This window comes from Podarcis melisellensis (genome assembly GCF_964234715.1).
Source record: "Podarcis melisellensis genome assembly, chromosome: 17".
NCBI classification, from domain to species: domain Eukaryota; kingdom Metazoa; phylum Chordata; class Lepidosauria; order Squamata; family Lacertidae; genus Podarcis; species Podarcis melisellensis.
In genome coordinates, this window is record NC_138534.1 from 11,147,719 (window position 1) to 11,173,796 (window position 26,078).

At 46.5% G+C, this 26,078-nt stretch overlaps 2 protein-coding genes across 4 annotated transcripts in view; one reads left to right on the top strand and one right to left on the bottom strand.

Moving 5' to 3' along the window:
- Positions 1 to 9,982, top strand: part of CARM1 (coactivator associated arginine methyltransferase 1) — a 41,973-nt gene extending 31,991 nt beyond the window's left edge. The window contains exons 12-17 of one of the 2 annotated variants that reach the window (XM_081894304.1): positions 1,114 to 1,203; positions 3,562 to 3,674; positions 5,458 to 5,535; positions 7,692 to 7,760; positions 8,462 to 8,529; positions 8,981 to 9,122. In XM_081894304.1, coding sequence (XP_081750430.1) covers positions 1,114 to 1,203; positions 3,562 to 3,674; positions 5,458 to 5,535; positions 7,692 to 7,760; positions 8,462 to 8,520 — 409 coding nt within the window. In that variant the 3' untranslated portion in view covers positions 8,521 to 8,529; positions 8,981 to 9,122. Of the gene's footprint in view, positions 1 to 1,113; positions 1,204 to 3,561; positions 3,675 to 5,457; positions 5,536 to 7,691; positions 7,761 to 8,461; positions 8,530 to 8,980 lie in introns of both variants that reach the window. The other variant, XM_081894303.1, reaches the window with a different exon arrangement.
- An 891-nt stretch (positions 9,983 to 10,873) lies between these two features.
- YIPF2 (Yip1 domain family member 2) lies at positions 10,874 to 25,714 on the bottom strand. 2 transcript variants are annotated; one of them, XM_081894720.1, is made up of 10 exons: positions 25,607 to 25,714; positions 24,039 to 24,086; positions 20,912 to 21,057; positions 19,698 to 19,778; positions 18,890 to 18,977; positions 17,571 to 17,669; positions 16,685 to 16,851; positions 15,433 to 15,615; positions 11,669 to 11,789; positions 10,874 to 11,445 (listed from the first exon to the last, which is right to left on the bottom strand). In XM_081894720.1, exons 2-9 carry the CDS (start codon positions 24,067 to 24,069, stop codon positions 11,679 to 11,681), a joined length of 906 nt encoding a protein of 301 aa, XP_081750846.1. In that variant the 5' UTR covers positions 24,070 to 24,086; positions 25,607 to 25,714; the 3' UTR covers positions 10,874 to 11,445; positions 11,669 to 11,678. The 2 variants fall into 2 exon arrangements, with proteins under 2 accessions (XP_081750846.1, XP_081750845.1); XM_081894719.1 differs by having other exon boundaries at positions 25,502 to 25,658.
- Between the last annotated feature and the right edge of the window lie 364 nt (positions 25,715 to 26,078).

A 26,078-nucleotide genomic window follows, 5' to 3' on the forward strand; every position in this document is an offset into this window, starting at 1 on the left:
AAAACTACTCTGAAAATTTTTTATTCCAAAAATGAAACCACATTCTGGTTGTAAATATTAAGATTTACCATCAAGAATGAGTCTTTCTGTAAAAAAATGATTTAAATCAAGTCTTACTGACTAGTGATTTAAATAGTTATTTAAATCGATTTGACTTAAATCAAATTCACCCTGGTTGTTACCTTCTCAACAATAAATAGGGATAATAGTTACTTTCCCAACAGGAAGATGCAACTTACTTTTGGGCTTGTGTAACTTGAATCCAAGCTTAGCCTTCTTGGCTGCTAGTAGTTTTTTTGCACTTCAGAAAGGTCTTGTGAGCAATATTTGCCTGTCTTCCCTTTGCACAGCTTGCTTTGGTTACAGCTGTCATTTTGCTGTTTCACTCTGCTTCGTAGAACCCAGCAGTATGAGCAAGCCCATTGCACTCCTGACATTTTGGGATTTGCCCCAACTTCTCCTGTGACTCGCACTATGAAAGAGCCTGAGTTTTAGGCCTTATCTGAGTCCAGTTACACTCCTTTGTGCCTGCCGGCTTATTGCCATTGCGAAGACTTCTGAAAGTATAGAATCAGGGAGGCCTGCAGTTAAGATTAAGAGGCTTATGAATCCAATCATGCTGGTGGCTGCCCCCAAATTATCCTTTTTGGTGATGGTCCCCCAAGTTCTGAAATCACTCCCGTGTGATATATCCAGGAAACAGGCCCTCTTAAATGAGCTATTAAGACATTTCTCTTCAGACACACTGCTGCTAAGATGTTGTTTTTAATGTTCTATCATTGTCACTATAATTTTATTTACACTGTAGCTCTAACCCGCTTAAGGAACAACTGTTGAAAAGTAGGCTAAAGATCAATAAATTAAGATATCCCTCATCCAGGTAGAACTGGTAGAGCAGAAGGTGAGCTGGCTTTGTTTGAGCTTTGAAGCTTTCTGCAACACTTGGGAAGTGTATGTTGCCGGACTTCTTGCCGGTGTCTCCATCTCCTTTCCCAATAAGCAAGATTCTCTCACCCTCCTGCAGAGTCCTGGTCTCCATTAGAAATGGCCCTGCCGAATTGTCAGAAGGGACTGGGGACTCCTTTACCAGTATCTCTTCCCCTTCTCTTTCAGGCAAAGTTACGACATCAGTATTGTTGCTCAAGTTGATCAGACAGGCTCCAAGTCCAGCAACCTCCTTGACCTGAAAAACCCATTTTTCAGGTATGTCACGGTGAATCTTACAAGGGTTTTTCCCCACCTCTATAGTAAAGTTGTTGCTTTTTGAAATGTGTGCTTGTGTGAGTGAGGATGCAGTGTGTTTGAGGAACTGCTTTTCAGGGAACTACTTCTGCCTAACTCAAAAGCAAGTCTTCACTGGGCAGACTGGCAGGGGAAGCAAGCTAACTCTTCCTGATTCAATCGTTTTGCTTTCATGACCTGTGTTGGGAGGGATCAGGGGCTGGGTTGGAAAGACACGCAGCAATTTCAGGCAAATGGGGTAGGAAAGGAGCAGAAATGCATTCCTTTCTTACTAGTATAGTCAGATAGCTTTTTGCTGGTGAGAGGAAAGCAAGGGGACAGAAAGATGGATATTCCTTCCTATTCCTCCTTTATCTTCTGGGGTGAGCCCCCCAATAGCATGAATAAATGTGAACCACTAGAATGTGGGCCATTTCAGCAAGGCTAAGAGTATAAGAAGCCCCCCTGGATTACCCCACCTATCATCTTACCCAGTATCTGGGTTTCCCTCAGTGGCCAGCCAGATTTTGAATAACTTGCCATCTTCCACAAACCAGGCTATTTCACTGCTCACACTTAGGAATCTAAGCATGAGTCAATTTAGGGACACAGGTGGCGCTGTGGGTTAAAGCCTCAGCGCCTAGGACTTGCCGATCGAAAGGTCGGTGGTTCGAATCCCCGCGCCGGGGTGCGCTCCCGCTGCTCGGTCCCAGCGCCTGCCAACCTAGCAGTTCGAAAGCACCTCCGGGTGCAAGTAGATAAATAGGGACCGCTTACTAGCGGGAAGGTAAACGGCGTTTCCGTGTGCAGCTCTGGCTTGCCAGAGCAGCGATGTCACGCTGGCCACGTGACCCGGAAGTGTCTCCGGACAGCGCTGGCCCCTGGCCTCTTGAGTGAGATGGGCGCACAACCCCAGAGTCTGGCAAGACTGGCCCGTACGGGCAGGGGTACCTTTACCTTTACCTTTTTGATGAGAAGGGAGACATCTCCTGATTTGGGTCCTGGTTTGTTGTAAATCAGATTCTACTGCCTTAAAATATTCACATCTAGTTAGTCCTTGCTTTTATTTCCAACAACTTCTTGCTAATTCATGTTGTGATCTACCTTGAGTGGGTGAGGAAATGTTAGTGTGCAGATATTTAAAGACATTTGCTCCTGGCCAGAGACTGCTGGAGCCCTAGAAATCCAGTGGCATAGTTGCCTCTCTGCATCTTGCATTTTGGACAGGAGCCCTTAAAACAGTGGCAAGCAGAATAGTTGCTCTTGCTTTCTAATTTTTTTTAAAAAAATAATTTTTATTAACTGGTCAATCACATCAAATTAAATCACATCACATAAATTCCAAATTACAAAGCCAAATTTTGAATTTTGTTGGGGGGACCCATACTTTCTACTGGTGGGATGTGATGGCAAAGTCTCTGTGTTGTACAGCATGCATCGCCACCACTTCTCGAATACTTGGTTTAGTTTGAGAGGATGGCTAAGCTGTGGCCTTCCAGATGATGTTGAGCTACAACTCCTATAATCCCTGATCACTGACCCACACTGTTTTGGGATGATGGGATGGCACTTTGTGAGCTGTCCTTGGATTAAAGTGTGGCAGAGGAATTCTGGCACCAACGTCTTACCGACAATTGCTTTTTGGAGACACAGTATTGTAAAGAGGGGTTTTTTTTAATGTGTCCTGCCATGTGTGTGTTCAAATTTTCAAAGTGCTTCAAGCTCTACTCTGCAAGAAAGTGAAAGTAGCAGGAACAGCACTGCTGCAATAGGCAACTGAACATTTTGGAATGATTGTCATGGCTATCTATTGGGTAGTGCTCAATACATCTGTGTGTGTGTGTGTGTGTGTGTGTGTGAGTGAGGGATAGAGATATTCTGTATTTTACTACTTGAAACATCAGTTCATTATCTGCATAAACATTCAGGTAAGCTATCCCCCTGTCTCCTCTTTTTTAAAGCTAAAAGCAGAATTTTGCTTTGGTGTGTGTCCTTCTCTTAAACCAAAGGTAGATGTTTTTATAAAATCCTAGAATGCATTTGAATGCATATGGACATGTCATATACTTTGATTCAGTGGTCTCTTGACCCCACAGTATTAGCTTCTCTCTCTATGCCAGATTGTGTAACCCACTTCATGGATTCCACAAAAGCTTATGCCGCAATAAATTTATTGTGCTTTTAAGTTGCCACAAGACTCTACTGCTCCTCTGGATGATGGTTGGAAATGGCCCACTATGTCTAGAATGATGAGCCACTGGGGCGCTTTGATCTCCAGAGTATTGACGTTGGCGCTGGTGTTTGTGTGTGTGAGTGAGGGTGTGTGTGTCTGCCTTCCAGGTACACAGGTACAACTCCTTCACCCCCGCCAGGCTCGCACTACACCTCTCCTTCAGAGAACATGTGGAACACAGGTGGCGCCTACAACATGAGCACAGGGATGGCTGTTGCTGGTACTGTACCTTCTTCACTGTCACTCCTGGGCAAAGCTGATGGGTCAGCTATGTTCCTCAGTCATTTTGGGTCTGGACAGTCAGGACATCAGCCAGGAGTGCTGGATGCCACAGGGCTTGAGCTTTGCCTTCAGCTTGAAGGTTCACTGAATGGTTTTGGCCGTAAAGCTTTCTCATACAGTAACGTGAGGGCCTGCGGCAAGCAATCTGGTTTTGTTTGCAGCCGTATCTCATCCAATCCTGGTGGTTCAAAGTCCTTTCTGCAGCGGAGCATAGGAACATCTTAGACCCATGTAATCAAAATTGAGCAGTCTGCAGAGGCAAGCATAACAAGTGGGAGGATTTTCTAGCTAATGTCACAGAGTTTAGATGTTGAGTAGCTATAGGGTGATGAAGAGCAAATTTTCTCCTCCAAGGGCGAGTCCTATTGATGACACTGTGTCAATAGCATTAATCAAGCAAATCATTTGCAACTAGAACAGTATTCTTGGGATGTGGCAACTGCCTTTCTCTCTCTGTAGAGTTGGCACATGTGTGATGCAGAATATCATACTCTATATGATCACTATCCTTACAAGAACCTTGGGGTGTTCGTGCTGCTGCCCTTATCTTCCTGCTGGTGGTAGATCATTGTGTGGCATGTACACCCTCAGTCTGTTGGAGATTATATCAGAGCAGAAAGAAGCTGGCTTCCTTGCCCCGAGCTCACACATGATGATGCTCGTACTTACACAGCAGACATGAATTTTCCTTTTCTAGTTGACCGTTTTGATGTTGACTACTATTTGCTGACTGGAGCACTGAGACTGAGGAGTACCTGTTGCACTGGTGCTGTCGACATTTTTCTGTTCGTGTTTCTTGCTGTCACCTGCAGGCAGCTGCCTGTAACCCCTCAGCAGCTTGCTCAATGTTGTGTCTCATTCTGCTGAGCACCTAATGTCGTAACCTTTTAGCACTGGTAAAGCTAAGCAGATGTGGATGAGAGATTGCTGGGAGCCCTGTGTCAGCTGCTTTTTTCAAGGAAGAGTGGACTTGGAGTGTGATTAATATAAATCTCCTAATGTCCCGGGGGTACAGCAGCCTGGTGTATGTTTGATGTCTACCCAGCTTCTGTTGGGAGAAAATTTCCCTTTCCCCCAACCATTCTCCTATTGGGCTTCTCTCCGCTGGCCACTGCTGTTCACCCCCTTTGTACCTGTCTGAGTTGAGTTGGCCAACACCTATGTCCCCTCTCCCAGGCACAGCAAATGCTGTAGCCTCCGTCAGTTGCTGAGATGGTTCCAACAAGGCTGCTAGCCTTCCTTGACAGAGAAGATCCAGATTCCATCCACTTCTCTTCAGCTAGTTCTCAAGCAGCAACTCCTTCCTCCTCCAAATGCAATTTTGGCAAGGCATCTCTTTCTCAGGCAACCCAGCCAGACATATAGAAGGGAAGAGAGAACTTCCAAGTACTGTGGAGTGGAGTGAGGAAGCCCCTCTCTTACTTTTCTGTAAGAACCAGATTACGGCCCAGCTTCACTGCAGCGTTTGCCCAGGAGAGCTTCTGCATGAAAAACCCCATCCCTGCCTGGAACAGCCTGCCCCCTTTTGAAAATCAGCTTATGGGAGGAGGGGTGGTGCAGTGTGTGTGGCTTGGAGAGGCTCATGCATCTGTAACACTTACCATGTAATGGCCTCTCCTGCCACAACGGTGCTGGGCAGGATGCTTGAAGGTCTAGGTGTGTGTGTCTTGGTTAGTGCCTTCCTCGTTTCTCACCCTCTTCCCTTCTACCCCGTGCTGCAGGGATGCCCACAGCCTATGATCTCAGCAGCGTGATTGCTGGTGGCACCAATGTTGGCCACAACAACCTTATTCCTCTAGGTGAGTTTATCTGCAATGTGGAGCAGATTATATCTAAATGGGAGGATCCTAGGAAACATGAGAGTCAGTGGCTGAGATGAAGGCCCCAGCTCTCAGATCTCCTGAGCATCTGATCTTTTGGGTTTTACTCCTGGCTCAGAAGTCATGAGGAGATCCTTTGCCCTACTTCATCCAAGTATTGGGCTTGTGAATGTTCAACAGGGTATACATGCCTTTGGCCACAGAATTATCTTCCTGTTCATTGTCCTTGAGTTTACCATGTGCACTAAGCCCAATTGCGGGAGAAGAGTGTCTCTGCAGGTTCTAAGAAGTTGGGTTGAATAATTAGAATTTTGGGTTCAGTTCCAGTTCATTTGTATTTCTCTGGTTCAGACACTTAAGTTTTACAAAATGGTTTTAAATAGAACTCATAAGACTATCATAACTCACTTGCTTACAGTGTAATTCCTATGACATTTAACATTATTATTTGTTCTTAAAACTGTTGCCTGCACTGCTATCCCTCAGAGCTCATCAGTCATGTTTGATTCCTGATGGAACAGAAAGGCGGCCTCTCTGTGTTGCTCAAATAGTTTGAACTGTGCCAGGTTCCAAAAGCAGAAGCAACAAGAGAGATTCAGTAGAGTCCATACCTGCTATTCTTTAGGCCCAGTCTGTGCTGTTGTGCATACCCATGGGTTTGGGGGTCTGTGCAGAGCCAGTTTCAGGAACAAGTTACAGAACTAGCTTGAGGATTGGGGCCTGCTCCTTGTCCCCTTGAAAAGAAGCTAACAAGGGATGTGCAGCAGAGGGTGAGGTGGGAACTTTGCAACTGCCACATAGATGTCAAGTGTAAATCACAAAGAAAAGGCGCCTGCCATGGGGAAGGAAGGCAGATTGTGTGACTGCACTGATAGCAGTTGTTATAGTTAAGCAACCTGACCACCAGTTGTGATCTCTGTGCATTCACACATGCATAACTGACAAGCTGACATCCCTGAAGGGTGGGTGTCAATGTTCTTATAAAAACAGAATGCATAACAGCCTTGCCACAGTTGACTCCTGGGGTCATTGATGAGATGTTCATGATGTAGTCCTCTGTGGGATCCCTTGCTTTTGAGCATCAGGAGACCAATTATCAGTAGATAGTAGGCTTTACCCTCCCTGCAGTCTTGGCTCCAAGTATTGTACTTTGTTTTCTTATAGGAATGAATGGCAAACGATTACCTTTAAGGGCAAACACACCAATTGGCATATTCTGGACAGATAAAAACTACTCCATGCCCCTTGTGGCAAACGTGTCTACTCCCATCTGTAACCCCATCCTGGCTTGTTTCTTGGTCACCCTGAATATGAAGGAACTAAGGAAGTTATGAGAAGATGTGAGCTGGCTTAGCTAAACAAGTGCTGGCTTATACTTAAGCAATAGGCATGTACCTGCCCCAGGAAGCTCACACACTAAATGCTGATGGAAGGGGGAGAATGAATGAGAATAAATGTCAGTCACAGCCGGTTCATCATTGGAATATGAAACTTTAGAAATTTAGCCATGCACACTTTATTTAAATTTGCTGTTTCTTTGCCCTGAGAGAAGTGATTTGGGGTCAAAGTAAATGCAGAACAACCAGTCTTAGAATCTCCCTTCCTGTCTCTCTTGGCCTACTTTTCTAGACCTGAAGTGGGTGAATTATAGGTTTTTTCACCACTTGAGCCCTAGAGAAGTTGGCCATGAGAGACAGGAAGCAGGATTCTGGGATTGGCACATCTGCATTTATTTTGTACCTAGTTAAGCTACTTCTCTCAGACCTCAATAACTGAGATACTCATTTTGAACGGGTTATGGTTTGGGGTGGCTCAAATTGAGTCCAAGGCATCTTAGGCTCGGGTAGTTCTGGCGTCATAAAATCAAAATGCCTCTGAATTTGAGATCATACTTGTTTGGAGCTCCAGGTGTTTTATCTCTGCTGAGTAGTTGGCAACCACAGGCAGAGTGGGAGAAGCAGTCAGAGAGTGGGATTCACTATGTGTACAGCCTGTTTTTCAGATACTGTTGGGAATGGTCCATCTGTGGTGCATGCTTACAGCTTGGGAGGTGGGGGTTAAGGTAAAGTGAAGTAGCCTAGTGCAGATTGAACCTGTCTGTGTTTTTCCTCCTCCTTTTATTTCTTCCTGAGCAGCCAACACTGGGATTGTCAATCACACCCATTCCCGGATGGGATCCATCATGAGTACAGGGATTGTTCAAGGTAAACCTGGTTTGGGCTTTCTTGGAGTTGAGGGGAAAGGATGTGTGTGCCTCTGTTGAGCCTTCTCCTCTTTGGGGGTTTGAGGTGTATGGCCACAAAGGGATCAGGTACTTCATTGGGAACGAGAAAGGTCAAAGGCTGCCATGTTAATTGCAGAATGCAGTCAAACCTCAGTTGTCAAACGTAATCTGTTCAGGAAGCCGGTTCGACTTCCAAAACATTCGACAACCGAGGCACGGCTTCCCATCAGTCGCAAGAGCTTCTTGCACTCAAGCAGAAGCCATGTTGGATGTTTGGGTTCTGAAAAATGTTTGAAAACCAGAGCATTTACTTTCGGGTTTTCGGCATTCGGGAACAGAACTGTTAGAGAATTGAGGTTTGACTGTACTATATCACCCCTGAAGCTTAAACTAGATATCCCCAAAATGCCAGTAATGTGAACACTGAACATTTATAGCATCCCATTTGGGCATCAAATTACTTTGCTTTGTGATGGGTGAATTAATAGCTGAATTGGGTAGTTGAAGAGATTGACTTGGCTTATTGTGACAGAGGCTTCCCTAAACAAGTATTCACCGTCTCAGATGCATGGACTGAGAAGCTAGTGGGCTATATCATGACAGCTTCAGTCTCCTATCAACGCCAGCAAGCTATTGCCTACAGAATTTCATGCCATATCACTTTGCCTCTTGTTTCTGCAGAGTGTGGTGGCCCAAGCTGGTTGAATTTCATTTTTCAACCATGTATGCAGACCATGTAACGCCCAAAAGTAAGAATCTGAATTTATATTGAAACCTGTCAGTTCAGAGTTGCTTTAGCTCCCTCATAGAGGTTCCGTGTGTGTGCGTGCACGCACACACACACACAGTCATACCTCTTGTTACGTTTACTTCAGGTTAAATCTTTTCGGGTTGCGTCCTGTGACGACACGGAAGTACCGGAAAGGGTTACTTCTGGGTTTCGCTGCTCGCACATGTGCAGACACTCAAAATGATGTCATGCGCATGCGCAGAAGCAGCAAATCACGACCTGCGCACGCGCAGATGCTGGTTGCGTTCTGCTCATGTTGCGAACGGGGCTCCGGAACAGATCCCGTTCGCAACCAGAGGTACCACTGTATAAAGCTAGGGGTCTAGTGCTCAGGATTTCTATTTCTGCTAGAAACCTGACTTGATTCCTTACATATGAGACTTCTGAACTTTTTTCTTTTTTCACTGCAGGTTCATCTAGTGGTCAGAGTGGAGGAACATCAAGTGCTCACTATCCTGTCAACAGTCAGTTCACTATGGGAGGCCCGGCCATTTCCATGGCATCTCCCATGTCCATCACAACCAACACAATGCATTATGGGAGCTAAGAGACCCTCACCCCTGATCCTCTGAACTGACAGCACCAGGAAACCAAATGAAGAAGAAAAAAATTCCGCCCTGCCCACCTGCCTTCTGCACCTCAGTTTGGCAATTGCTTCTCTGGATTTCTTCCACCACCTGCCTCCCCCCCCAAAAAAAAATTAGGCTTGCCAGAGATGTTCTGACCCTTGTACAATAGAAGACACCCCCCACTCGTTCTTTGATAGCAGACTTGTACACTTTTTTTATGAAATGTTGGAAACTTCAACTTGCTCAACCATGACTGAGTTCCTGCGCTCACTGTCTTACAACCAATCATGTCGCTAGTGGTATCATTCTTCAAATCTTCCATGACTGATCAGCATTAGGCACAGGTTGTAGAGCAAAGCTGCAACAGGGCTTCTCAGCAGTACTGTGGACAGCCCAGCGGCAGTGCTAGTAACCTGAGCCTTCATCCTTGCTCCCAGTGTTTTGAACGAAGGGGCTGCAGCTGGCTGTAGAGTGGGCATAGGCGAAAATCCAACCGCTCATCCTTCCATCTGTGCGTTGGTTTCTTCCACCCAACCCAACCTCCGGGTTCATTGCTTTGCTAAGACTTAGGAGGAGGAAGTGTTTCCTGCCGCGAGGGAAAAGAAAAGGCCGACAAGCCCTCCTGGCTGGCTTTGTGAGGAGTTCTGGCAACTTACTGCTGTAGATCTTTGGGCTTCCGGAAGAACATCTGAGATGAGATGGACTGTTGTGCCACAAGTATCTTATCAGCCGGTCTGATGATTGCCTGTCTCGGGGGGAATCTCGATGTAGCATCAAAGGGTTAAAAAATTTTAAAACATGAATGTACCAAAAAGAAAAAAAAGGTTGCTGGCTGAAAGTGAACAGTTTGTGTATCAGTTTCCTGTTGCTCAGCTCATCTTGACGGCTATGCCCAGTTCTGGCTCCATTTCCACCCTGTTTTCTAGGCTGTTGCAGCTGCTGTCTCTAGTCCATTTTTCTCTTCAGCTGGGCAGGCAGTGGGTACTGGGTGCCAAGTGGCTTAGTATATAGACTTGCCTGCTCCCTGCAGTAGCCACCAGGGACTCTTAGAGTAGATGGTTCTGGCATCTGTTATGGAAGCCCCTTTGTAGTCTTTGTATGTGTAACCTGTAACCATTTATGGTATTTTCTTTCTTTTGTTCCTTTCAGAGCCACCAGTTGGCATGTTCGAAAGGAATTGGCAGGGACCCGTTTTATGGAGGGGAGGGAGTGTGTTTTACTTAGGCAGTTTCCCTTGGCTCCCAACAGGGGCTTGGTGGGCTGAATTTGGGGGGGGGAGGGAGGAGGGGTCTTGTGCAGAAGCTCCATAGTGGCTGAATTGTGGGGTCTACACAGTCAATTGTTAGGTCTGGCTGATCAATGATTTTGTGACTATTGAATAAAACTGGGAGGGTTTTGAAGACTTGTTTATAGTGGCTGGTTTCCCCCACCTCAGGTTTTGATGTGACTCCACAAAGCTCATTTCCCTTTCGCTCACATCTTCAAAGGACAAGCCTCTCACTCTGTGCAAAGGCTGCCTTTAGGATCTCAGACTTGGGTACAAAATCCCTGAGGAGGAAACCCAGTAGTTTTCCACCCATGCCATTAGGTGCTTCTTTCTACCAGATTTCGGTCACCCTCTTTCACAGACAAAGACAGCATGTTACATGGCTACTTTCGCTGATCCTGTGTTATACAGTGTGGCCACAGAGGATGACAGTGTTGGCTGGAAAAGAAGCTGGGAAAGAGCCACTCTCCTCTTAAAAGGCAGTTTTATTTAAATTAGCTTTCCATAGAAAACAAAATCAAGTAGCTAAACTAAATCAAAGTAATCGGAAGTGCTCAACCTCCCTATCATTCAAGCTTCTCTCCCAAGAAGCTCTTACTTCTATTCCTGATCGTCTACCCTTACTCACCGAGGATCTAAAAAGTCTCAGCCATCAGCTGACTCTGCTACATCCCGCCGTTACCAAAGATTTAACTGGAAGGGGAACAATAATCACTCCATGCAGTCGCTTTCTGCAGCCCTGTCAGGACTGCAGGCCCATCCTGTGATGAAGGAGCAAAGGCAGCTGCATCCATCCCGAGTAACGTTTTGTGATGTTAACAGCCAGGCCTTTAAATTTGTTTCCAAAAGTGGGGTTCTTTGCAAATCCGGCATCTTAGTGACACGGCTGGCTGAAGTAGGACAACAAAAGTCTTGACATGGTGAGGTGATGCAGCTTGGTCCCTTTTCCAGCTCAGGTGTCTCCTTGCCTCTTGAATAAGTGTGCACCTTCCTTCGCTCATGGGCTTTCCCTGAGGCCAGACATTCATGATGAAAGTGTCTGCAACAGAGATTTTAGGTCCTGTAAGTCGGGCATGCACTAAGGGAGAAAGATGAGAGATGCCAACCCCTTGTTACCTCTCCCAGAAGCACATTAGTTCCTATGCTTCCATTGGTAGGGGTGGGGATTGGGGAGCAGTGGGTGCTTTGACAAAGAATATTTGACACCCAGCGGCATTTTTAGCATCTGTTTCATGCCATACGGGATGGCCAGAAGTTCTTACCAGCTGCCTTTCACATATGCGAGTTGGAGTGGTTGGCCGGGTGAGGCGGTGTGCTTCTGCCGAAATGAGCAGCTGGCGTGGGATGAGAAGGTGTGCCGGTTGCATTCTGGAAGAAATACAGCTTCAAAGAGAAGAAAATTAATCAGCTGTAGAAATCAAGCAGGCTCACCTTCCTCCACCTAGAATCAATAAGTTAATTTGAAAACTCAGCATATGCAGTTTTAAGAATACTCTGGTTTAATCAAAACCTGAACGCAAACAAGCAAAAGCAAAACCTGCGTGTCTCAAACTGAATACATGGCCGGGTCAAATTGTTTTGGGGCTACTTTTGTGCTACCAAGTTAACGGCAAAACAAGGTCCTATATTAAGGACCGGAGATGCCGGAGATGCTAGAGTAGCCCACTGGATGTTCCTGTGTCCCTGTTCTGCAAGTTGCTGAGGGAGCAAGCATTACCATTTATTTCCTATTTCACAAAGAAACTGTTCAGTACCTGTTTCTTCAAGGCTTAGCTGCACGTGCCAAAAATACATAGATTTCTCAGTATGCCAAAGCCGGGGGAATCAGGTTTGGAAACATTGTGTAACTGTTTTTCTTGTTACCATCCTAATCCAGTTTGGCAGATGGCAGAAGAAGTATAAATAATACTCCATTTTCTAGAGCACAAAGTTTTCTTTAAGAAACTGAAGTTTCCTAGGGTAGCATAGTGAGACTGTAAATCTGTACATTTGCAATCGGCACATACTAATACTTGAAATGTACTTGGGAAAACTGGATTCACTTTAGCTGGGTAATTTAATCCACCCCATCCCACGTTAGCCTGGATATCCAGCTATAACTGTTTCCCTGTTTATTAGACGAGAGCTTTGTACAGGATGTCCAAACCAGCCCTGAGGCATGTGCGTAAGAACAATAATCCACATCCTTGTTGGATCTTGGCTGTGGAGTTTGTATTGACACTACCAAGGTGGGGCCAAAGAGTTTGCTTAAGAGTTCTCATTTAAGTTCAGTGTTGCAGGCAGAATGTGACTAATCCTGAGCACATTGCACTCCTCTGTCTCAGCCTACAGTGTCATTTCCGAACCTTGAAAAGCATGCATGTGAAAAGTCCACACTGTAACGCCAACTGTATTTTTTGTAACATGCCTAAAACTATATGAAAACACAAGACAAAAGTGAAGGGAGTTTAACAAAGGAAAAACTGGATGCTCATTTATTTTTCTTAAGTTGTACTTAATAGGCTTCGAGGTTTAAAAATATAAAATGAAAAGAAAGCAAAAAGCAGATAAACCAAGCTTTTAAGGAATGTTAGACTATTAATACTAATATTTATTAACATTTGCCTCTCTTTGAAACCCTAAGTATTCTCAAAGCAGCTCACAATCAAGGGAGTATAAAATGTTTAAAAACCCATTAAAATCGTACAAATTAAAACTAAAAATATGAAACTAGCAAAAAACAAATCATCACAGACATCCCAATACTACACTGAGTGTAATATTCAATTAAAAACTACCCCCCGTTTTCTCGGGTGGACTGAAAATATCTTTAGGGCCTGCTTAAGACGAGGAGGGAGCAAAACCTATCTCTTGAGGAAGGGAGTTCCATAGCTGAAAGGCTGTCGCTGAAGAAAACCATCTTTTGCACCTTCCAGCCTGACTACCTTGTGGTGAATCTGCAGGCAGAGGCTCTGTAGCTGATTTCAAGGCCCGGCAGCCCCATACGGGTAAAATGACCCAAACTTGGTCCCAAACTGTTCTGGGCTTTAGAAGTTATGATCCATACTTTGAATTGGGTTTGGAAGACAACAAGCAGCCAGTGCAATTCATGGAACCTATTACTCTGATATAAGAGCCCAGCCCCTGCAGGTACCCAGTCTGCTGCATTTTGCACAAGGGCAAGAGTCTGAGCCAGGGGTAGGCAACCTAAGGCCCATGGGCCATAAACGGCCCATGGGGGTTGTTTAACTGGCCCATGAGCTGCCCCCGAACTGAGCCGCCCGCTCGGCAGGTCCCTCTGTTCTGTGCTAAACTGGCACAGGGACTCACTTCCGTGGTGCTGAAAATTGCATCTGCACATGCTCAGATGGCAAAAATCGCATCTGCACAGGCGCCGAATATTGCGACCTTGTGCGCGTGATCTGGCCCACGGAAGGATCTCTGCTGGAGTGAACCGGCCCAGGCGAGGTAAACCTTGCCGACCCCTGGTCTGAACCCTATTCAGAGGCAGCCCCACATAAACAGCATTGCAGTAGTCTGGTCTAGATGTATACAAGTAACACTCTGGGATCTTACAGACTTCATCAACTTCACTGTTCCAGCCATATTCCGTCATTTACAAATTCGGCTTCGGCTGACACAGCATATACATTTCCCACTGTGCTGCAAATTTGCGAGCAGCGCCAATATATGCATTAATTACATTAAAATCCACATCAAAGGTGTAGCTTACACCCCAGGGTTCAGGGACCTTCCAGGCTTCTCCTTGCTGCCTCCTTCCTTGACCATTTCCCTCCCCGGATCACGACCCTCACCAATCCTGCTGCATAATCTCCGTGCATATTCCTGTCTGGATTTAACTGGGTTGATGCTTCTAGCCTGCCTGGATAGAGATGTGTTGCATAAATCTGATTTATGTTGTGCTATGGCAAGTTGCACCCACTACCAGCATGCAGCCTTCATACAGAGAAAGCCCAGTCGCCCCCCCCCCCCGCTCTGGTTTGCAGGTACACCAGCGGAAAAACCAAATGGCTGCTATCTTCAAAGCGAGAGCAATCGTTACTCCTCCATTCACCCCAGGGTGTCGTCACAAGCGGAGGTCTTTTTGCACCAGAAATGTCCTTCCCATTATATCTGGCAGCATTTCCCCCACCCCTGGTGGTCCAACCAGTCTGAAGAAAAGTTCTGATGAGCTCAAAGTCTTGCTCCCGACCAACATTTAGTTGGGCCTTAACAGTACTGGAACAGTTACTAGAAAGGTTTCAACGGTAAATCACAGCCTGTTATTTCTTACTTAATCAAATGCCTGTTCTGTTCCTCATAATTTTGGGCACAATGAGCACTATGATATAATTAGCATTACTTTATCTATGCAGTGGAACCTGAGAAGCCGAACACCTGTAATCTCGAACCTTTCTGCTCCCGAGCGATCAAAAACTGGAAGTGATTGTTCTGGTTTTTGAATGATTTTCGGAAGCTGAATGTCCGGTACAGCTTCCGATTGACTGCAGGATGCTCCTGCAGCCAACTGGAAGCCGTGCCTTGGAAGTCAAACATTTTGGAAGTTGAACGGACTTCTAGAATGGATTTCGTTTGACTTCCAAGGTACTCCCATTGTACTTTCACTATGCAATGTTTACATCATATACTAACAATATTTTCAGGGGTCCAGTATAAAGCTACCTCAAATACTGTAAGTTCAGAGCAGATTTTGTCACCCTGTTGCCCTCCAGACAACTCCCTGCCTGCATGACCAGGTAGGCAAAGGCTGGTTTAGAGATGTTCATAATACTAAATTGCCGCAGGGTACCCAGAATTATATAGTAAAATCATGCAATGACATCATCATGTTTCCAGCCCTGAGTACTTTTGCTGCTGTAAAATCTCTGCAACTTCCGAGGCTAAAAACTCATTTGAAATATCTGACTTTCTAGCAGCTGCATCGTACACAGCTTATTTCCCTCTACTTTCCCTTACCCTCTCGGCACAAGTAGCATTTTGCTCTCCAAACCTTGCCCTAGCTTAGTGGGAAGAGAAGAACACATACCTTGCAACCAATAGCCAGAAGGACATGGAGAGATACAATGACAGCCAACAGGGCGCAAGCTGCCAGCCTGGTGTCTGAGCGGATAACTGGCCAGAAGGTAAGAACCAGAACTGAGCCAGAGAGACCCACTGCAAAGATGAGCAACAGCCACTGCAGCCAGGATATAGGAATCAGCCACAGCATCTGTGAATGAAGGAAGTGGAAGTAGAGTAAGATCTGAGTTTTAATTCAGGTCCTTTTTGCTGAAATCCCACTGCACAAAACTAGCAGTGCTTGAGGAATGTGTGAATGTCTGGAGGTGGTTGGAGAATGGATGGCGGCTAACAGATTGAGGCTGACAAGCCAGAAGTAAAGTTTTGGGGGAAACAGGGAGGGTGGGTGTGGAGGACTCCCTGGTCCTGAATGGGGTAACTGTGCCCCTGAAAGACCAGATGCGCAGCCTGGGAGTCATTTTGGACTCGCAGCTGTCCATGGAGGTGCAGGTCAATTTTGTGTCCAGGGCAGCTGTCTACCAGCTCCATCTGGTACACGGGCTGAGACCCTACCTGTCCGCAGACTGTCTCGCCAGAGTGATGCATGCTCTAGTTATCTCCCACTTGGGACTACTGCAGTGAAGGTGACCCGGAAACTACAATTAATCCAGAATGTGGCAGCTATACTGGTGACTGGGAGTGACTGCCGAGACCACATAACACCGGTTCTGAAAGACCTACATTGGCTTCCAGTATATTTCTGAGCACAATTCAAAGTGTTTGTGCTGACTTTTAAAGTCCTAAACAGCCTCGGCCCAGTATACTTGAAGGAGCATCTCCACCCCCAACATTCAGCCCAGACACTGAGGTCCAGCTCCAAGGACCTTCTGGCAGTTGCCTGTGAAAAGTGTGGTTACAGGCAACCATGCAGAGGGCCTTCTCGGTAGTGGTACCAGCCCTGTGGAACACCCTCCCATCAGATGTCAAGGAAATAAACAACTATCTGACTTTTAGAAGACATCTGAAGGCAACCCTGTTTAGGGAAGTTTTTAATGTTTGATGTTTTATCGTGTTTTTAATATTCTGTTGGGAGCCGCCCAGAGTAGCTGGGGAAACCCAGCCAGATGGGCAGGGAATGAATGAATGAATAATAATAATAATGGAAAGCACAACGGAGCAGGACTTTTGAGTACTTTCGACTGGAACGTTATGCTCTACAAACTGAAAAGAAACGACATATGAATCAGTCTTTTCCCTGCAACCCCATTTTCCTTACTCACCGCAGTGGGGATGTACACAAATAGGGAATAACCATAGACACACACCATCTCCAGGAAGGTGTAGGAGTCCACATGGACCTGGACCCCCTTTCGCCACTGCAAATAGCCCCACAAGGCAAGGGGTACCAGCCAGGCATAGCAGTAGATAATTATTCCAGCAATGGACACTATGGAAAAGGAAAACGATATTAAGAGCAGCATTCGCTCCAAGGCAAAAGCACTGGCAGGGTCAGTAACCAGGGCTTACCCTACCAGGAACAAGCCTCCACATATTTGCCTTCTGCCTGCCCTTCTCCGGCAGGCACTGAGCAGAAGCTCCTTAGCATAACTTAGTCATAAAATGAATGGAAGATTTAAAAGTAGTTCTCAGTTATGCTAGTAAACACAAGAGGGAGGGAGGGAGGGGTGTGTGTGTGTGTGTGTGTGTGTGTGTACACACACATGCACAAAACTTCCTTCCTTCCCTTCCTCCCTCTTGTGTTTACTTATCATAACTGAGAACTACTTTTAAAGTTTCCATTCATTTTATGACTAAGTTATGCTAAGGAGCTTCTGCTTCTGCTCCTCTGCGAGAAGTTAAGGATATCTGGGAGCCAAAATTTAGACATTCTGAATACTGTCCATTTACCCATCTCACACATCCCCAGTAGGAAAGAAAGGAGTCATTACTACAACTCTTACTTCCTCCTTTTTTTGTAGGCAGCATGCCACCTGGCTCAAAAGCTTTTGCAGGTGACGTGTAAGTTACTGTATTTTTTACCTTCCCTCCCAAAAAGATCTCTATTTTGCCCATTCTTTGTGTGCCTTCAACAATACCCAATATATAAAAGGGTTATGATTGCATAAAGCTTAAATTGCAAGAGACACTCCCTCACCGACTGCTCACCTTTGTGGAATTGGGGGCTGCCCTTTTTCTCCTGGAAGTTGGACAAGTTGCCGCTGATAGCCAGCGTGAAGACCAACGTGGCACAGATCCAGAACGGTCCTGTGAGAGGCAGAAATACAACATTAGAAGACCAAAAAAGACTGGCAGACTTCTTGTCTCGGCACAGGGCAATGAATGGAGCCAACTGTGAGCTCATTTACCCAATACAGAATAAGGAAACAACTGAAGAGCCGGGGCTCAGGGGAGGTGTCTCAGCACAACACTGGAGGCCACCTGGTAGAGCAGGCCTTAGAGGGGAATCTACATTCCCCAAGCACAAACCTTGAACACACAAAAGTGTAACACATTGTTAGGCTTCCAGTCCATTTAGCGCAGCCTCCCCCCCAACCTGCTGTTCTCCAGATGTTTGGGGCTTAACTCCCATCATTCCAGCAAGCTTGGCCCAAGGGTCAAGGGTGATAGGAGCTATAGTCCAAATAATCTGTAAGAAAGAATTGGAATCAATGAAGAATCTTCTTCGACATCAGCTTCGTTTGGACTGGTCATGTTGTTCGGATTATCCTGATTATCGTCTCCCAAAGCAACTGCTCTATTCCGAACTTAAAAATGGAAAGCATAACGCTGGTGGTCAACAAAAGAGGTTTAAAGGCTTCTTCAAGGCAAATTTAAAAAATGTAGTATAAACCCCGACAACTGGGAAACACTGGTCTGCTAGTGCTCCAATTGGCGAACAGCCTTTACCAAAGGTGTCATGGGCTTTGAAGATGCTCAAACACAAGACGAAAGGGAGAAATGTGCTCAGAGGAAGGCACGCTTGGCAAACCCTCACCGTGATCAACTCCTGCCCGGAAACCTATGTCCCCCCTGTGGAAGGACATGTGGATCCAGAATTGACCTCCACAGTCACTTACAGACTCACTGTTAAAACCATGTGCATGGAAGACAATCTTACTCAGCTACGAGTGATCGCCAAAGAAGAAGCAGCAGAATTGGTAGGGCACCAAGCCGGGAAGTCTGATCAAGTGCTAATTCCCCATGGCTTTTCCCGGTGTCAGACATCCATTGACTGATGAGCTGGGACCTTCCACTGGCATATGTATTTAGGGATGACAGAGCAAGGAAATGAAGACTGCATTTCTGGAAGGTGACTAGCAAGCTTCACCCCCCCCCCACTTAATCAGGACTTGTTTCTCAGGATGCTGAGCAAGCTGCATTTTCTGTCCTGGGCATAGTATGCTACATCACAGTTTACAGTTCAATCCAGACTTTGCAAAGCAGGAGGCAGTGCTCTGCATCAGTCTGAGCTTCTCTGTACTCACCATACAGGTCAGGGTTATTCCGTAGATGGTGCCATACAAAGTTTTTCCCTGGCAGCGGAAGCAGTGACCCCTTTATCCTGTCCAACACCTGATAAACAAGAAATAGGCCTTGCCTCAGCAAAATGGACCCCGTGCAAGGATGCAGGGCTTTTTGCTTCCCATCTCAGGAGGTGCAAGAACCGCTAGAAATATTGTGCAGGCATTTCTATGCCTTGCACTAGACCCCATTGTCAGGGTATGGAGAGAAGACGGATAATATGGTTGCCCAAGGCCAAGCAAGCAAGCTTGTGGTGGACGGAAAGACTGTACTCAATTCGTTATTCTAACTTCATGGTTAGGAAATCTCCATCCCCATAGTCAGAACATCACCACTGTGGATTTCAGCTCCTGAAAATATTAGTCGATCAGGAAGATCTTCAATTTGTACCCAACAAATGGTGGTAATTCAGCCACAGCAGAATCCTGGAGCCAAATTAGGCTCAAAGCACAATACAAATGTGCCAGCCATGAGGTTGTGGCTCCAGTCATGAAACAGAACTGGACCCTATGGGTGATCTAGCCCAGTGGTGGCCAAACTTGGTCCTCCAGCTGTTTTGGGACTACAATTCCCATCATCCCTGACCACTGGTCCTATTAGCTAGGGATGATGGGAGTTGTAGTCCAAAAACAGCTGGAGGTCCAACTGCAAACTGTATGGCAGGTCTTGTGCTTGTCACTTGCAAGCTGAGTTACTACACTCCCTCATCTTGTCAACTGTGGCTGATTCTTGGCTGCGCCTATGAAGCTAGAACTACACGAATTCCCTTACCTGGTATGTGTCAACATCGAAGAAAGCCTGGTAATATTCAAAGGTCCAGAAACTGGATTGCTTCTTCTGGGAACTCAAGAGCTGCAGGGATGAGAATGCAGGTTACTGCTTTGCCCTCGGCCAAGAAAGATATTTTGGGTGAGACAAACCAACCCCTGGGCCTCTTGCGAAGATAGAACTACTGACCTCGTGCCCTAAGCATTCTTACTTTAATAAGTAAGAGTGCTTCATTCCAAATCCAAGAAGACCTCTTTCTTTCATGGACGCTTCTCCTCCCAGGAACTTCTTTCAGCAAGCAAGCTTTGAGGAAACTCCACAGGCTGCAATTGTGTGTGTTAATAGGTGGGGTGAAACTTATGAGAGGGACTATAATTACTTGGGAACATTATTTTTATGGAAATTCTTCCAGTTACTCTTCACACAAGGGACAATAGGAATTTTGGCTGCTCAAGAGTGAATTTGGTAGGGTGACACAACAAAGTGCTTCCCCCCCCCTCTGTGTGTGTGTGTGTATGTGCGCATTGTGTTGTTATTTATTGTTTTTCTTACCCACCCTTCACAATAAGGTTCCAGGGTGGGTTACAGCATATTAAAAACACACAGAGTACATTTAAAACATCAACAAACAAAAAGCACACCCATTACCTGAGAACACTAATTCCACGTTACAGGCAGGACACAAAACTAAAATTTTCCCTTTTCAAAGTAAACAATGGAAGCTAGACAAACTTCTGTGGAAAGGGAGGTCCACATTCTTGGAGCTACCACCAAGAAGGTAATCTCACAAGCTCCCCCAAACCTGTAAGAGCAGAAGAACTACCAGGAGGGCCTCCTCTGCTGATCTTAAGCCCCAAGCTGGTCTATACAGGGAATGAGGCATTCTTTAAGCTATTTGGAGCCCCCCCCCTTATCTAGGCTTTCAACACAAATGCGAGAGAGCACCTTAAATTGGGCTGGGAAGCTATGAGGGAACCAGTGCAACTGCTACAGACCAGGTGTTATATGCATTCTGTGCCTCCTATCCTCCTTATCTATGTAAATCACTGTGCTTTACATCAAAGCTCCCATTTGACCTGTTATCTCCTTCCCACTCTCTTCCAGGTCCATAGGAAGTAGCCCCTTGGCTAGGCTAATGTTTCCTTCCTGCCTCAAAGCAGCTACTTCTCCAGCTGGCTATAAATCAACATGCAGGACAGAATTTGAAACAGCAGCACCTCTGTTTTATCATCCTCCTCTTCTGCCTCAGGCTCTTCATTGTAGCCAGAAGACATGTTTACAGTTGTGTGGCTTTGCCGCTCACTGATGCTAGGAGTGGTGGCATCCGCATTCTCAGCCAGCAAATCTATAGCTTCATCAAATTCTGCAAAAAATAAAATTAAATACGCCAGGCAGTCAGGACAGAAATACTAGCACAATCAGATTTTGCTCTAGAGCCCCTGTAGCTCATAGCTAGGACAGCACTTCCATAGCGTGACAATGAAAGCAGTTTTGCAGGTGAGCAGAAGTAGATTTTTGCTCTGCCTATTGCAGAGCTGCCAAGTTACTTGTCTGGAAGAAATTGTTAGCCAAGCCAGTCGCTGCACCATTTTCTCATCTGGTGCTTAAAATCCCAGGATGCCACCAACAGAGTAGGCGAAAAACCTGGACGGGTTTTTCCTCTAGCTGTTCGCTTTGCTTTATTACATTTATATTCCAGTGTACACAGTTCTCCCTCACCCTCATTTTATTTTCACAACTACCCTATGAGGTAAGTCCGGCTGCGAGTGAGCGACTGGCCCAGGGTGACCCTGGGAGCTTTGTGGCTAAGTGGGGATTTGAACCCTGGTCTCCCAGGTCCTAGGCTGGCTCTCTAACCATCACACCACACTGGCGTTTCAGGTACAATTTCATGTGTATGTGGTACCAGAGGCAATGTTTGAAATTCTGAAAGACCCCACTGTTTAGTGAGTAGAACTTTTGCATTTCTCCCTCCTAGCTTCAACCTGTGTTTTGGGGAGGTTTCCCCAAGAAAAGCTCAACAACTTTCAAGGTGTCCGGGTTTCTACTTTTTGAAATATGGCAACCCTAGCTCTTAAGGTAGAAACAAAACTTGGATACTTCCAAAGAACTTGTGTATCCTTGAGAAATAAGGTGGGCTTACCTACCTTCAGAGGCAGCTGGAGCAATCTACACCAAAGAAAAACCAGTACACACGTACCCCCCCAAAAACCCAGCCTGCTCACAACACATTGTTTGGGTTTTTGTTTGCACTAAGCAAAAATTCTCCAGAGGGAAAAAACCTGTTCATTATATTCTTCTGAGCCTAAGAGAGAGATGCTGTATATGATGGTTTGTGGGCCAGGAAAGCCCCAATTCAAGTCCGACCACAGCTATTCCTATGCATGATTACTCAGAAATAATTCCATTGTGTTCCATGGGGATTACTTCCTACTGTGTGTTTAGGATTACTACTGAACAGACATGCATAGCCTTCCACTGTAAATCCCGTTGCCTTCAATGGATTCTGCTCCCATGACAAGGTTCAATCTTTGTTCCTTCAACCCTCTTTTAACAGCAGGCAAGTTCTCAGCAGTTGGACAAAAGTTATCTTATGAGGTGGGTACTCTCCAAGGGCCAGAGTTTGAAATTAGCAGGGCGCCAGGCACATTTTGCACCTAACGTTTCTGCATTTGCCAACACCTCTGCAAGTCTGGGTGCTGTTTTCTGCGCATGGCTGACACCTGAAGATTACTGAAATGTATGTGCTCTGAAGCCTTGAGGATAAACAATATCTTAAGGAGTTTACCGTATTTTTCGCACCATAGGACACACTTTTTCCCTCCTAAAAAGCAAGGGGAAATGTGTGTGCGTCCTATGGAGCGAATGCAGGGGGGAGGCAGGCGGGAAAAGCCCCCAAGAACCGCACACAAGCTTCGTGCGCTCTTGCGGGCTTTTCCCCAGGAGGAAGAAGGGACTGACTGCCTGCATCAGTCCCTTCTCCCACCTCCCAGAAAAGCCAGGAGAAGCCGCGCAGCCCCTTTAAAGAGCTCGCGGCTTCTGCCGGTTTTGCGGGAGATGGGGGAATCCCCCCACCTCCCAGAAAAGCCAGGAGAAGCCGCGCAGCCCCTTTAAAGAGCTCACGGCTTCTGCAGGCTCTCCGGGAGGTGGGGGAAGCTGCAGCGGATTCCCTCCATCCCGGCAACCTTTGAAGCAGCAAAGTGGGAGGGGAGCTGCTTACACTCGTGTAAGCAGCTCCTCTCCCACTTTCCTGCTTCAAAGCAACTACGGAGGAGGGAAGGAAGGGGACCATGGATCCTCTGCTAGCGAAGACAGCGGATTCCCTCCTCCCCGGCTCCCTTTGAAGCAGCAAAGTGGGAGGGGAGCAGCTTACACTCGTGTAAGCAGCTCCTCTCCCATTTTCCTGCTTCAAAGTGGAGGGAATCCACTGCAGTTGCGAGCAGAGGATCCATGGCTCCGCTTCCTTCCCTCAAAGCAGGGTGCGGGGGTGCAGGGGGGAAAGAGGGCAGGAAATAGATGCCGGGCAGGAAGACACAACCACACTTTGACCACTGGAAAGTCCACCTCAGCCTCCACAGATTTCCACTGAGACGGCCAGGCTAATCTCGATGGCCATAAGTCAGGCTCAGCATTATTAACTGGACTTAGATAAGCCATGGTTCCCCTTCCTATCCTCCTCTGAGGCTCGATTTAAAGCAGAAAAGCGCAAAGCGGACAGGAGCCGCCCGCTTTGTGCTTTAAATAGTTTAGTGCAACATTTGATTCAGAATATTTTTGTGTGTGTTTTCCTCCTCTAAAAACTAGGTGCGCCCTATGGTCAGGTGCGCCCTATGGTGCGAAAAATACGGTAACAATAAAGAGTAGAATGTTTTGAAAACCAAAGTACGGTAGCATTATTTTTATTGTAAACACCAAATGAAACACGTATTAACATTTTTTGCTAAAAAATGTGACATTAACAATCTATCACTTATGTGAATTGCTTATCACTTAATTCATGCTTATCAAAATAATAAATAAAAAGTATTGTCAAACCACACACACCCACCCAGTGGCAACTAGACAGCTGATTTTGGTGCCCACAACCTAAGTCCCAGAAGCCATTTGGCTCCTAGCTTTTCTATCCCAGTTTCTAACACTGCCAAGAGCTGTAGACTGACTATTCCTAGTATAGAAGACTAATGAGATAGGAAAGGTAGATAATCCAACAAAAGGTTATGCTCTTGTAAGTGGGGCACGTATGAACAGGGAAGTTTTGAGGTGGGCAGAGAAAGCACACTGCGCAGTCTAGTGCCCAAAGCTTGCCACAATCCATAACTCACTCAGGGGAATTAAAACACTCACCATGAAACTTGAGCTCATCTGGTGCAGCCATGATGCAACTGGATTATCCTGGAAAAGAAAACAAACTGCGTTAGCAGGAGCATCAAAGAGCTTTGAAGCACCTTAAAAGCTGAAACTGTATTATGGCATCGGTCTTCATGCACCACAGCCCACATCCTCAGATCCATGAAGCATAATCATAAACTGGCAGGTGAATATATTATAGACATACAGATGTGTACTTTTAGATGGTTGGGTTGGGATGTATGGACAGGAGACAGTTAAAGGCAGCTTCAAAACAGACGTGGGGGTAACCTGTGGCTTTCCGTTTGTTGCCGGACGCTTATCAGACCCAGGTCAGCACAACCAACAGTCAGGGACGTTGGCAGTTAGAATCATAGAACTGCAGAGTTGGACGGGATCGTGAGAGTCATCTGCAATGCAGGAATCTCATCTAGATCATCCACGGCAGATGGCCACCCAACCGCTGCTTAAAATCCTCCATGGAAGGAGAGTCCATTGCCCTCTGAGGGAGTCCTTTTCACTGTTGAACAGCTCCTAGTTGTAGTCTGACAACATCTGGAGTGGGGGGCAGAGACACCGCTAGGCCTCTGACTTAAAAATGGCTGGGGCGAAACCAGGGCTGGATTTAGGTTTGATGAGGCCCTAAGCTACTGAAGGTAATGGGGCCCTTTATAGGTCCAGCTGTCCTTTGTCAACAACAAATTGTCGCTGTTTCTTGTGTTGCATATATACTATATGGTAATTTATGGACCAAATAGGTATCTAAAGCCATTTGCAGATAACAAAGTATGTATTTTATCAAAGTAATTGATACAGAAATGACCAAACCAGTGATATTTTAGGGAGCAGGCTAACAGGCAGGGCCCATTATGAGCCTACACAACATGTAGGTTTCATTTTTTATCTTATATTTTGGAAATGTACATCCAGTTTTTTCCCCTTTAAATTTTTTTGGGGGCCCTCAAGAGAGTGCAGCCCTAAAGCGATAGCTTGTTTAGCTTATATGTAAATCCGGCACTGGCTACGAAACGGTTTCCAGCTGCTGCAGCTCAAATGCCCTCAGTAAGCCTTCTAGTGGTGTAGATAAAAACATCCGGCACATTTTGCAAAGCTGAGCAGGGTCTGGTATGGGGCGGGAGGACTGGTGTCGAGAATCCTGCCTCGCAGGGGGTTGGGCTAGATGACCCTCTGGGTGTCCCCATCCTTCCTGGATATTCCAGGAAGCCCCTCTCCTCCCTCTGCCATGACAAGCCTGCGCCACGGAAGGGAACAGCTCTGGACTCTGAGCATCACAGTCCCTAGTCCAATTTGGGGGGGGGGAGAAGAGGCACTCTGCACATGCTCAGAGACCGGACGTGCTTTCCAGGCCTGAGAGAGCACAGGTCGGCCTCTTGCCACGCGTAGCTTGCGACACCCGCCCCCCAACCTTAGCCCACCCTTGGCAGCCAGAAGCCCCTTACCCGGGCGAGGCTCTCGTCACCCAGCGGAGGGGCTTAGCAGGCAGAGCCCGCCCCACGAGGGTCCCTCAGCGGCGGTGGGGGGGAAAGAGGCCCGGCCAGCCTCACCAGGAGCTCGGAGGAGCCTCGGACGGCGACGAGGGCGCAGCTTCCAGCGAGGCACCGCCACCGCCCCTTCCCGGCTTCCGGCGCGCGTCAAAAGTGCCCCTGGCGCTCATAGACTCGGAAACGCCGAGACTGGAGGCCCACGTGACGGATTTTCCGCACGGACACGGATGTTTCGGGGCTGCGCTTGTAATTTCGCCTGCGATGGAGGGAGCCCGTGAAGGGAAAGCGACCCGGCGGGACTTGAAGCTGCGCGTGTTTTTCTGCTCCAAGGCAGAAGCAAGAAAGCAGGGCAGGCTTGTGAAATGTCCGAAGAATCCCAGAATTGGGAAGTTGGAAGGGACCCCCGAGGGTCATCTAGCCCAACCCCCTGCAATGCAGAATTTTTCACTAATTCTCGCCTTTTTTTATTAGCCGCTTCGATGTGTTTTGTTTGCTTTTTAAAACAACCAATCGGTGTCTAGATGTTATGAAA

Bases quoted from the DNA above. Each gene is read 5' to 3' on its own strand.
- YIPF2 (XM_081894720.1), bottom strand. From the start codon at position 24,069: ATGGCTGCACCAGATGAGCTCAAGTTTCATG. The intron at 19,779-20,911 runs GTGCTGCTGTTT...TCATCCCTGCAG, and splicing joins AGGAGGATGATAAAACAGAG to CTCTTGAGTTCCCAGAAGAA. The intron at 15,616-16,684 runs GTGAGTAAGGAA...CTTCATTCACAG, and splicing joins TTGTGTACATCCCCACTGCG to ATGCTGTGGCTGATTCCTAT.